The sequence below is a fragment of the Scyliorhinus canicula genome, chromosome 4, assembly GCF_902713615.1.
Source record: "Scyliorhinus canicula chromosome 4, sScyCan1.1, whole genome shotgun sequence".
Taxonomy (NCBI): Eukaryota; Metazoa; Chordata; class Chondrichthyes; order Carcharhiniformes; family Scyliorhinidae; genus Scyliorhinus; species Scyliorhinus canicula.
In genome coordinates this window covers 103,998,642-104,011,682 of record NC_052149.1, presented here as the reverse complement: position 1 = coordinate 104,011,682, position 13,041 = coordinate 103,998,642, and the positions used below count along the sequence as shown (strand labels likewise).

The 13,041-nt window shown below is 43.5% G+C and overlaps 1 protein-coding gene across 7 annotated transcripts in view; it reads right to left on the bottom strand.

Annotated features, from left to right (window-relative positions):
• Window positions 1–13,041, bottom strand: part of prrc2c (proline-rich coiled-coil 2C) — a 126,434-nt gene that overhangs the window by 49,964 nt on the left and 63,429 nt on the right. For 6 of the 7 annotated variants that reach the window (XM_038794946.1, XM_038794942.1, XM_038794947.1 and 3 more), the window contains exons 6-10: window positions 8,223–8,458; window positions 7,254–7,312; window positions 6,544–6,677; window positions 6,370–6,460; window positions 2,884–3,082 (exon numbers count right to left, since the gene is read on the bottom strand). In XM_038794946.1, coding sequence (XP_038650874.1) covers window positions 2,884–3,082; window positions 6,370–6,460; window positions 6,544–6,677; window positions 7,254–7,312; window positions 8,223–8,458 — 719 coding nt within the window. The remainder of the gene's footprint in view (window positions 1–2,883; window positions 3,083–6,369; window positions 6,461–6,543; window positions 6,678–7,253; window positions 7,313–8,222; window positions 8,459–13,041) is intronic. The other variant, XM_038794943.1, reaches the window with a different exon arrangement.

The window sequence follows — 13,041 nt, the reverse complement described above, 5'->3', positions numbered from 1 at the left end:
AGTTTTATTTACAATCCTAATTCAAAGGTTCTTTGGGAAGGTCAGATTGAGGCAAAATAAATATCCCTTTGATTCATTAACACCACTCTCCAATTTTATATTAGAAGTTCCATTTACCATGAAGAATGACACGAGGGCATACCAGCAGCAACACCAGGCATACCCAAAAATGAGGTGTCAACCTGGTGAAGCCACAACACAGGACTACTTGCATGCCAAATAGCATAAGCAACAGGTAATAGACAGAGCTAAGCATTTCCATAGCCAATGGGTCAGATCTAAGCTCTGCAGTCCTGCCACTTCCAGCTGCGAATGGTGGTGAACATTCAAACAACTCACTGGAGGAGGTGGCTGCAAAAGTATCCCCATCCTCAATGTCGGAGGAGCCCAGTACATAGAACATATAGTGCAGAAGGAGGCCATTTGGCCCATCGAGTCTGCACCAACCCACTTAAGCCCTCACTTCCATCCTATCCCCGTAACCCAATAACCCTTCCCTAACCTTTTTTGGTCACTAAGGGCAATTTATCGTGGCCAATCCATAGATTACATAGAATTTACAGTGCAGAAGGAGGCCATTCGGCCCATCGAGTCTGCACCGGCTCCTGGAAAGAGCACCCTACCCAAGGTTAACACCTCCACCCTATCCCCATAACCCAGTAACCCCACCCAACACTAAGGGCAATTTTGGACACTAAGGGCAATTTATCATGGCCAATCCACCTAACCTGCACATCTTTGGACTGTGGGAGGAAACCGGAGCACCCGGAGGAAATCCACGCACACACGGGGAGGAAGTGCAGACTCCGCACAGACAGTGACCCAAGCCGGAATCGAACCTGGGACCCTGGAGCTGTGAAGCGATTGTGCTATCCACAATACTACCGTGCTGCCCCATATCCACTTAACCTGCACGTCTTTGGGCTGTGGAAGGAAACCGGAGCACCCAGGGGAAACCCAAGCAGACATGGGGAGAATGTGCAGACTCCGCACACTCAGTTAACCAGCGGGATATCGAACCTGGGACCCTGGCGCTGTGAAGCCACAGTGCTATCCACTTGTGCTACCGTGCTTCCCTGTGCAAAAGATAAAGCTGAAGTATTTGCAACAATCTTCAGCCATGGGGCAGCATGTGGCACAGTGATTAGCACTGGGACTGCGGCGCTGAGGACCCGGTTTTGAATTCTGGGCCACTGTCCGTGTGGAGTTTGCACATTCTCCCCATGTCTGCGTGGGTTTCACCCCCACAACCCAACGGCGTGCTGGTTAGGTGGATTGGCCACGCTAAAAATTGTCCCTTAATTGGATAAGAAAAAATAATTGACTACTCTAAATTTAATTTAAAAAAACAATCTTCAGCCTCAAGTGGATGATCCATTTCAGCCTCATCCAGCAGTCCCCAGCATCAGAGATGTCAGCCTTCCGACAATTCGACTCACTCAGTGATACCAAGAAATGGCTACGGGCACTGGATACAGCCACGGCTATGGGTCCTGACAATAATCCGGTAATAGCACTGAAGACTTGTGCTTCAGAATTTGCTGCATCCTTGGTCAAACTATTCTAGTATAGCATCGAACTGGCAATGTGGAAAATTGCCCAGGCGTGTCCTGTACACCAGAAACAGGACAGACCCACCCCAGCTAATTACCGCCACTGGGTCCATTCATGATGGAAGGGGTCATTAACAGCTCTATCAAGCAGCACTCACGCAGCAATTACTTGCTCATCAACATCCAGTTTGGGTTTCGCCAGTGTCACTCAGCTCCTGACCTCATTGCCTGGAGTTCAAACATGGGCAAAAGAGCGGAATGGCAGAGTTGAGGAGAATGTGATTGCCTTTGACATCAAGGTAACATTCGACTGAGTACAGCATCAAGGAGTCCTAGCTAAACTGGAGACAATGGGAATTGGGGGGGAACTGTTTGCTGGTTGGAGTTGCACCTGGTCAAAGGAATATGGTTGTGATGGTTGGAGGTTAATCACCTAAGCTCCAGGAAATCATTGCAGAAGTTCCTCAGGGTAGGGTCCGAGGCCCAACCATATTCAGATGCTACATCAAAAACATTCCTTCCATAACGTCAGAAGTGGGGATTGTCACAGATGACTGAACAATGTTCAGGACCATTCACCACTCCTCAAGCCACTGAATCAGTCCATGTCCAAACGCAACAAGACCAGGATAATATTCAAGCTTGGGTTGACTAGTGGCAAGTAACATTTGCGCCACTTACGTGCCAGGCAATGACCATGATCAACAAGAGAGGACCTAACCATTGCCCCATGACATTAAATGGCATTACCATCGCCAAGTCCCCCACTATCAATATCTTGGGGATTACCATTGACCAGAAACTGAACCGGACCAGCCATATAAATACTGTGGCTATCAAAGCAGGTCAAAGGCTAGGAATCCTGAGGTAAGTAACTCATCTTCTGAATCTCTTTTCCATCCCTCCCCCCAAACGAAAACAAAAAGCCTGCCCACCATCTACAAGGCACAAGTGGAATACTTGACTGGATAAGTGCAGTGGCAAAGCAGCAAAGTCTAAATTGTTCAGACTAATTTTATAAGTGGAGGCACATTCTATCATTAACAATCAGCACTTAAGCATTTTTCACATTTAATATGATTTTTCAAATTTATTTGATGTAATCAGAAATGTGCAAATATAAGGAAACACAGTGAAAGAAAAGTCTGACAAGTCAAGAACACTGACATCTACTTCAACAGCGTCAGGACCAATGAAGTGTCCTTGGCTGTAAGGGATGTAATGAAGTTATGAAAGGCACTATGTAAATCAATTTCTTCTTTCTAAAGAGGGTTCTATTGTTAACATATGAAGTATCACACTGTCAATGAGATCAAAATTGAGTATCTACCTGACGGTCAGTCTGTAGGCCTCTGTTGGGAGAGCTCTTGCTTGGTGACTGCGGTGCTGCCTGCAATGTTGCACTCTCATCTGATGAACCTTTATTGTTGGGACACTCACACTCATTGGTTTCTTTTTGGCTGTCAGAACTCTCTGAAGTTTTTGACCCGAGGCGTTCAATTCTGTTGGTTTGCTCATCACTGTCACCACTCAAAAGAAATTAAAAGTGAATTTCAGCAATCTCCAAAACATGATATCCCAACAAACTGAAGTCATGTGGCTATTTCATATCCAAAGATTCCCCTCCAATGGTGTATTTGTTGCAATTCAAAATATTGTTTTTTGATTTTAAACCAAGACAAATTTTGAATGCAAGGAATTTATCCAAATCAATCTCATCTGTAACATGCCTCATTGAAAATAAAAGGTAAAAATAATTCCAAAATGAAATGCTGAGTTGAGATTAGCCAGTTTTATTGGAATAAACAAGGCCCAAACCAGATTAACTGGTTGAGAAATAAATGGATGAGAAGTGGGAAGATGTCAAAACTGCAGACAAACAGTTGGAGATAGCAAAATATATGATTGATAGGAGACATCTTATGATCTCACTTGAACTAGGGGTGATCAGTGACATGCAAGACAATGATGCCAACGATGAATAGTGATGCCAATGCAAAAATGATGTTTAAGATGTATTAACATGCAATCAAATTCCTGTTGTACAAACAATATTATGAAGTCAATGGCAGCATCACATGAGATTGAATAAGGCGTGAGACTAACAAATCCCTTTGCTAATACAAGAAACTGCCTGGTGTTCCTGGAATATGGGAAATTTATGGTACAAAATTATTGAGTATCAGGCAATCAGCATTGGCCCCACAGAACTAGAACAGACATAAGGAGCACGTGTAATTTTTGTTTTAAAGGCAACAAATCCAGCCTTGGCAACTATAAGCTCACGCACATAGGAACATAGAACAAAGCAGTAAGCCATTCAGCCCGTTGGGCTTGATGGCTGATCATCTTCAACACCACTTTCCTGTGCTATCTCCATTTTCCTTGGTTTCATTCGTCAAATCTATTTCCATTTTGATCAAACTCACCATTGAACTTCCACAGCCCTTAGGGTGTTCTTATTTTATAAAGGATATACAAAAAAGCAGCAAGACTTCAACCAAAAAAGAATTGAATCGAGAAACTTAAACTGTACAGTTCAGAAAGGTGATGTTTAAATGCGTCAAGTATTAAAGCCCTGAAATTACTGTTCCAGTATTAGCAACAAAGGCTCAATATATCTGTCAACAGCCTTGTTAAAATTGAAAATAGAAGAATGTTCTGTTATCAGCAAAAACTGCCAATAACTTATGGGCTTAAATATTATAGATAATATACCCTCAATTTCAAATTAGGGTAGGGTTGCACGGTGGCGTAGTGATTAGCACTGATGCCTCATGGCGCCGAGGACCCGGGTTCGATCCTGGCCCTTAACTTCAAATTAGGGCCAGAACAGAATAAAAAGCATAGGTGATTGAGGAAAATTTTAAACAGGTTAAAAAGGGTATTGATAGGTTGAATAGGGAATGGGGATTGGTAACCTAGTGGTAATGTACTGGTGTAGTAATGCTGTTACAAATGCTGGAATTTACAAGACGGTTGTTCTTTGAAATGTTTCCTTCAACTTGGGGGCGGCATGGAGTCATGGTGGTTAGCACTGCTGCCTCACAGCACCAGGGTCTCGGGTTCAATTCCAGCCTTAGGTTACTGTGTGGAGTCTGCTTTTCTTTACTGGTCTGCCTGTATGTGACTCTAGACCCACATTAACTGCTTCACTGCCCTCTGAAATCGCCTCATAACACACTTGGTTGTACCATCATCTGAAAAATTAAAAAAACTGGACAGACTACCTGACATTGGCCTCCATACCAAAGCAAGGTACACTGCTCAGATGACCCTGCAAAATCTCCACAGAAACACAAAATTGTTATAGTGCAGAAAGTCATTTGTACCATCATGTCTGCATCGGCTCTCCAAATGAACTTATATAGTACATCTCCCCTGCCTTCTCCCAGTAACCTGGCACATTCCTTTTCAGAATACAGTCAAATCCCCTTTTGAATGCTTCATTGAAACTGCTTCCATCACACTGTCAGGCAGTGCATTGCAAACCCCAATCACTCGCTGCATAACAAAGTTTCTCCTATCACTTTTGCTGCTTTTACTCATTACTTTAAATCTGCGCCCTCTCATTCTCGTTCCTTTCACAAGTGGGAACAGTTTCTCCCCACCTACTTTGTCCAGACACATCATGATTTTGAATACCTCTATCAAATCTCCTCTCAGCCTTCTTTGCTATAGAAAGAGTCCTAACTTTTTCAATCTCAGAACTGAAGTTCCTCATCTTGGAACCATTCTGGTGAACATTTTCTACATCCTCTCTAATGTCTCATATCCTTTCCAAAGTGCAGCATCTAGAACTAGACGCAATATTCTAGCAGAGACCAAATGCGTAACTTAGACAAATTCAAGGATTTATGCACCTGGATCCTTCAGTTTCTGCATCCATTTTACAGTTGCACATTTTATTTTATAATATCTCCCCATGTTCTTCCGTGCAAAATGAATCACTTCACATTTCTCTACATTGATCTTTCATCGCCACCTGTCCACCCATTCCATCGACTTGTCAATGTCCCATTGAGGTTCGACACTACTTTGCTCACAGTTCACATCATGTTCAAACTTCGGCTTTGCACACCAAGGTCCAAGTCATTAATATACATCAGGAGAAGCAAGAGTCCCAACACTGATCCTGGGGAACTCAAGTACAAATCTTCCTCAGTGCAATAAACATTGACGAGCACCCTCATCATAAACATCAGGGACTTGTTCCAAAACAGTGTTTAACATATTCATACTCTCAGAATCATTGTTTGCAGACAATATCCCAGATTCCGCCATCACCAGATAAGACTCTAGATCCCTTGAAGTTTCATGGAATCAGGCCAAACATGGAAACATGACTACTACCTACCGCCCTCTGCTAATGTTCGATTTTTATAGATGATATTTAGAGTAAGTATTACATCTTGATTACCGGTAGTGTCAAATGTTAAGACAGGACTGTGTTGAGACAAATACAACAAAAAATACACAAGTTCGGAAACTGTCATCTCGACATTTGTACAGGTAAAATTGTTGAAAGAAAGCGTGAAGTATAATTAATTGACAAGTAGTTTGCATATGCCTGCAGTGGGGCTGAATTTCTGCCAGTGCTGACCAACCTAGTGCTTTTGAAATAAGCAGCCAAATTTAAACATTAGTCAAGCATTAACATTTTGGATGTCAATAACTGCACTATTAGATATACCAGGAACTTGGGACAATTTTATTTTTTAAAATACTTTAATTTTTAATATAACGCAAGTCAATGTCGTGCAAACAGATTCTATAGCTTTGAAGATCACACAACACATTAAAAATTAAACCATACCAGATTTCACCATTTCCCTTCTGCAGATTTGCTCCCTCATCCTCATCACTAAAATTTAGTTTCTCTGTGTAATCCACCTCAGACTGCGCTCCTGAAATGCAAGAAACATTGCACTGAATGCCTCCATTTGAGCTTTTGTTGAAAATTGAACTCTACAACATTTTTCCATTTTACCTGCCCAGCCGTCATCAGTTTCCATGTCCAGGTTATCGAGCTCCTTCAATTCATTTGCGCTAATAATGGAGGGTCGCTCAAGGAGATCTTGAGACCATTGAGATTGCTGTTGTCTTAAAGAACCACTTTGGTTCCTAACCAGTATTGGAAGGATTGGGGAAAAGAAAACATTAGTTGAAAACACAGATTAATTGGAAAAACAAATTGATGAAGGAGACATACATTTTAGGAGTATGAGTAGTTTCAGCCATAAAGGCAGAACACCGAAATGAAAACTCAAAAGCACAAATAGGCAAAAGCTGTAGAAATATTTCAAATACTTTTTTAAAAAAAAGAAAAATGTTTATGATCTGTCAATATAAAGGCTCATAAGGCATTCAATGGTATACAGCCTGGGGATAAGGTAGTGCCCACCAAAAGTAGACACTTAATTCAAACTTAATTTCAACTGTATGTCATTTTTATCAGGACACTTTATTACAAATTAAAAGAATTCTTTAGAACTTCAATTCCAGCATTGCACTTTATTTTAGATATGTTCAAAGAGACAATATAGCTGTCTAAGTTAACTGACCTCAAAGAATTTATGAAAACAAGTGAAAATATACATCCATCTTTGGAAGCATGAAGCAAGCTGCTTTGTAAATAAGGACAGATCTGGATAATGTGCTGTATATGTTACTATCAGAACTTATCGTAAGTATACTTACTTGGTATTTGGTGCAGGATATTGTAGTCTGTGCGGAATTTGCATTTTAGATTGAGATATCTGAAAATAAAAAGGGACACAACTGAGCAGCTTGTTTCATTTGTAGATAGCTTTGTTTTTTCTTCAAAATGTTTCATTGAATTTTCAGGTTCCTATGGCATTAATTTACGTTTGCAGTTCTAAATTTCTGCCTCATTACTTTGGTGTACTTGCTGAATAGTTCACAGCTTTAACTGTGGAAAGAATGAGTTGCATTGATACAGTGCATACATTGCATAAATACAGATACTTGGTTAAATTTTAAATCTTCCAAGGTACTTCACAGGAGTGCAACAGGCAAAAACTGACCTAGGGGATGACATCAGTGAGACTCCCAGAAGCTTGGCAAAGAGGCTGGTTTTAAGCAGCATCTTCAAGCAGGAGAGGGGTGGAGGGGTTTCGCGAAGGAATTCCAGAGCTTAGGGTTTAATAATCTAAATGCACACTTTAAGACAAAAGTTGGTTCCAGGTAACAGTGAAGGTAAATTATGAAGATGTTTGTGGTTTACAACAGATTCGGATAGAGTCTTAGAAACGACAGCTGATCGACTATTTTAAAAAACCAATCACCTCACTACAGATTCTTCTGCCATTGGAGCCAGTTTCACGTTATTTACTCTCTCAAAACCTTTCATGATATTGAACACCTCTATCAAATCAACAAACTTCTCCAATCTCTCCTCATAACTGAAGTCCCTCATCCTTGGTACCATGTTTTGCTTGCTTTGAGCAATTTGAGGGGCACCTGTACACTGTTTTCCAGGTCACATGAAACATCCACACGGTACAGAAATTGCAAACACATCAAAAATAATTATGCTGTAAAGGGCTTTGAAACATCATAAGGATGTGAAAGGTGCTATATAAATGCAAATTTACTATATTTTATTAATGTTCACCATCTTTCCAGAGTCAAACGTTTAATACTTACATAAGATGGCATTAATCCTCTAAATTGTGGTGCCGGTGGAATAATCAGCTGTCCATTTATCTTAGTCAGAGGCAATGGTGCCTTTCCCTGCTTATCAAGAGCTTTGTGGCTGTCATTCGGTTCTGATGTGGCAGTCCCTCCATCTTCTAAGTTACAAGGCTTACCATCTTGGCCCAGGGATCCACCAGGTATAATAGGAATAGTTTTCCCGCCACCATCTCGCCAGCTAGCAACATCTGCACAGTTCAAACAAAAATTTACATATTTACATATAATACGTTTTCTTGTTCGGTCAATCAGAAGCTGTACCTGATCCCAACTGGATATGCCATTCGGAATGTAATACCTGTGGCTGTGAATTTACAAAACATGACTGACATGGTAATGTTACACTTGCGGATACTGCAGGCCTTAGTCACAAAACTCACTTCTGCATTGACTACATGTTGAATACAAGTAAATTGCATTTTTGTTTCCCTTATATTTTGTTATTTTCAATATTTTTTGCCTCAATTCGAAAGGTTAAAATACAAATACTTTTGTTATTGATCCCTTTTCAGAAGCATTTCTCATTTTAAAATAGGAGTTGCTCGATAAGAAAAAAAAAAACCACTGTCCATATGGTTAATCTTCTACCATCTTTGTAGTTGCATGATGCAATACTGGGACTGGTGATTAATTGCAGCGATCAATCTCTTAACAATTACTATATGAAAGATCGAGACAGGAGATGAGGAAAATCCCAGTGGTAGAAAGGTTCAGGAACCATTAGTCCAAGGTGATCAATTATCCCAGTATACTACATTTATCATGTCACGTCGCAAATTACTCATCTGCTGTAACACAAAACGTTATTAAAAATAAATTTTTAATACGACTAGCATGGAAATCAGCAAATCAAAAGAACCAAATTTACCAAATGACGCCCGATAAAAAAGTAATTTTATTCACATTTTTCAAATTTTATACATAAACAATAGCCCACCTAATAAAATAACAAACCACCCAAACCCCTCCTGCTCCCCCTGTGCAGCACAACCCCCAACAGAAAGACCTCCCTCTTCCCTAGTTCCCCATCTTAACAACTAACGGTGACCAGCTCTTTAAAAGTATAGAATAAACAGCTGCCATCTCCAGTAGAACCCCTCAACTGCCCTCATGGTGTGGTTAACTTTCTTGAGATATAAAAATTCCATAAGAATTCCCAGCCATACAGAGGCACTGGGTGGAGAAACCGACCACCACCACAGCAGCACACACCTTCGAGCAATCAGCGAGGCGAAGGTCAGGACATCTGCCCCCGCCCCAATCTGCATCTCTGGGAGGTGCGACACCCCAAATATGGCCCCTAAGGGACAGGGCTTTAGTTCCATTTGTAGAATCGTCGACATGGTGCCAAAAGAGACCCAGAACCCAATGACCAGAATCATGTGAACTTGATTAGCAGAGCGCCTGCCACACCACTCGTGCTCATCCTCCACACCTGCAAATAACCTGCTCATCCTGGACTTAGTCAAATGTGCCCTGTGTACTGTCAACCCTAATCTCACACATAATGTTGCATTCACCTACGCAGAGCCTTGCATCACACCCTATCCTCCACCTCCGAGCCCAAATCCTTCTCCCACTTCACCGTCACCATCTCCAGACATTGCCTCGTCCGCCATAATCCTGCCACAGATCCCCGTGCTCCCCTCCTCTGTTCCTACCAGTGACAGAACGCTCTCCAACGAGGAACCAAAGGGAATGGCAGGAAGACCTTTTCTTGCAAAGTTGTGAACCTGTAGGTACCCAAAATCATCCGCCTGTGAAAGTCCAAATCTCTCCTGACAACTCCTCCACGTTCGCAAATTGCCCCTCTAAAACAAGTCCCTTACCCCTTCCACCCCCTTCCCCTAAACCTAGCATCCAGCCTCGCCGGCTCAAACAAATGGTTTGCAAAGATCAGCACCAACTTCGATACCACATTGTCGTCTCCATATCTTGAACATGGAGCACATTGAATATTTCTCTGGGGAAAACGGCAGTGAGACCGTCACTAACACCCTTAGTCCCAACCCCCTATAGGACCCCAACCTCATCTGCCCCCATACAACCTCCGGACCCCAACACCACCTTCTCCGCATTTGCCGCCCAATAATAATAAATCAGGCTTTGCAGCAACAAGCTCTCTGACTGCCTGTCCCTCAGAGGACCGTCTACTGATTCCTAGCCACTTTACCCACCCAAAAAAAAAAATGATTTCTCCACCCCCCCTCCCACAAAAACAAAGGAGTTGGGCAGAAAAACCAGCAACCACCGCCCCCCTCCCCAACCCCAATATCCCTTTCCACTTATCCGAAGCCTTCAGGGCAATTGCCAAACACTCAATTGCTAGTGCAAACAAGAGGGGACATTGTTCCATGTAGTTGAAAGTATCCTGAACTACTACTTGTATAGCAACTGAACCCACGCTACGAGTTTAGCCCTATCCCAAACCGTTCCAACACTGCAAACAAATACCGCCCCATCAAAAGCCTTCCCAGCATTCAATGCCACACTAACCTCCTGCTCTCTACCTTCTGCCATGGAAGTTTAAAAGCCGCCTCACATTTGCTGACAGTAGCCGCCCCTTCACAAACCTCGTCTGATCTTCCCCAAGAGGGAGACACACCCCAGCCTCAGTGCTAAAGCCTTGACCAAAATCTTGGCATTCACATTTAATAAAGAAATCCGGTGATACGACCCACACTCCACTGGACCCTATTCTTCTTTAACAGAAGCGAGATGGATACCTGCATCATCGTCTCTGGAAGATCAACAAAACTTCGAACATCTCCACCTATAACGGCACCAGTTGAGCAGCAAACGTTTCATAAAATTCCACCGGGAACCTGGCTCCAGTGCCTTACCCATCTGCAGGCACCCAATCGTGGTCCGGACCTCCTCTACCCCAATGGCTCCTCCAGCCTTTCCCAATCCTCTTGCTCTATCATAAGACATGCTACTCCCTCCAGAAATTCCCGCATATCCGACTCCTCCCCCGGCGGCTTGTTGACTTTGTCCGCTGCCAACATAAGTCCCAAACCCGAATCCCAAAACCGGACAATCTCTCGAGAGTCTGTCTGCTACCTAAGCTGACCAGCCAGGACACAACTGGCCTTCTCCAAATATTCGTATGTTACCCCCCTCGAGGGCCGCAACTGGCGCACCGCCTTATCTGTAGATAATAGATCAAATTGCATCTGCAACTTCTTTCTAGCCAAGGGGCTCTGAGGTAGGGTCACTCGAGTACCTTCCGTCCACCTCCAATATCTCGTCGCCAACCATTGCGGTGCTTCCCTTGCCTCCCTATCCACCTGCACCTTGTGAGAGATTATCTCCCTTCTCACCAACACCTTCAGGACCTCCCACAGCACTTCTGGCAACACCTCCCCATTTTTGTTAAACTCCCCATGCTCAATCACCCTGGCCACCTCAACACAAAACCCCAAATCTATAAAGAGCCCCACATCCAAACTCCACGTTGGACCGACTTCCAAGACCGCATCCAGCAAGTGCAGATCGTGATCCAAATCATTATTGCAAAATATTCCGCTTTCCTCACTCTTGGCAACAGAGATTTCCCATCACAAAAACGCTGATGCGCGAGTATACGTTGTGCACTGGAGAGATAAAAAGAAAATTCCCTGCCTCCAGGGTGCAAAAAACCACCATGGATCCACTCCACCCATCTCCTTCAAGAATGCCGCCAGCACCTTTGCTATCCCCAAGGGGGCCAACAACTTTGGCTTAGACCAATCCAACTTAGGATTCCGAACGCAATTCAAATCTCCCCCAACATCAGCTGCTGCGTGTCCATGTCTGGTATGACTGCCAGCAGCCTCTTCATGAACTCTACATCGTCAGAGGTTGAAGCATATAGGCTCACCAAAATCACCAACTTAACCTCCAATGTCCCCGTCACTATGACATACCTGCCACTCTGGTCCGCTACCACCTCCGCATCTAGAACCAAACTCTTTTGTAAATTAGTATCGCAACCCCGGGTCCTGCTGTCAAATCCGAGTGGAACACCTGGCTCACCCAACCCTTTGGAGTCTAATCTGATCCTTCACCCGCAGGTCAGTCTCCTGCAAAAGCACATTAGCCCGCAAACACTTCAAATGAGAGATAACTCTTGCTCGCTTCACTGGGCCTCCTAACCCCTCACATTTCACGTAACCAATCGAACCGGGGGTTTCTCACCAAACCCCCCCCCCCCAAATCAAGTTAGCCATTTCCACCTCGAGGGAACGGCCCCTCCATAACTCTAAAACCAGGGCCCAATTAAGAGGCAGTCTGCCCCACCCTCCTGATGGGACAAAGAACAACCCCCAGTCAGTCAGCACTCTATTCCACTCCCCTATCCCAAAATTCACCAGCTACTTCCTCTCTAACCAACACCTCCCTCCTCCGCCCACTATTCACATCTTCTAGGCTCATCAAAACCTACCTAACAGGTCCAGCAAGTGACAGCACCACCCCCATCTCACTCCCGTTCACCAGTCAAACTCAGCCTGCTAGCAAGGCACTTGTTCCTGTCTTCCACAGCTCGACATCCAGTGAGGCCAGCTGATCGCTAGTCGCGACAGTGTCTCCTCCATCCACTTCAGCGCCTCGGCATGCTTCTGTAGTCTCCAAAGTCTTCCCAAAGCCTTCTTTACCAGGACCAATGTATCATTCACAGATTTTTTGAGGGTCGCCATCATTTATCTCCCTTGCCTCTCAAAATGCTGGTCGAATTGTCTTTCAATTTTGACAGCTATTACCTGGGTCAGCTTGTCCACTTTAATAGGTA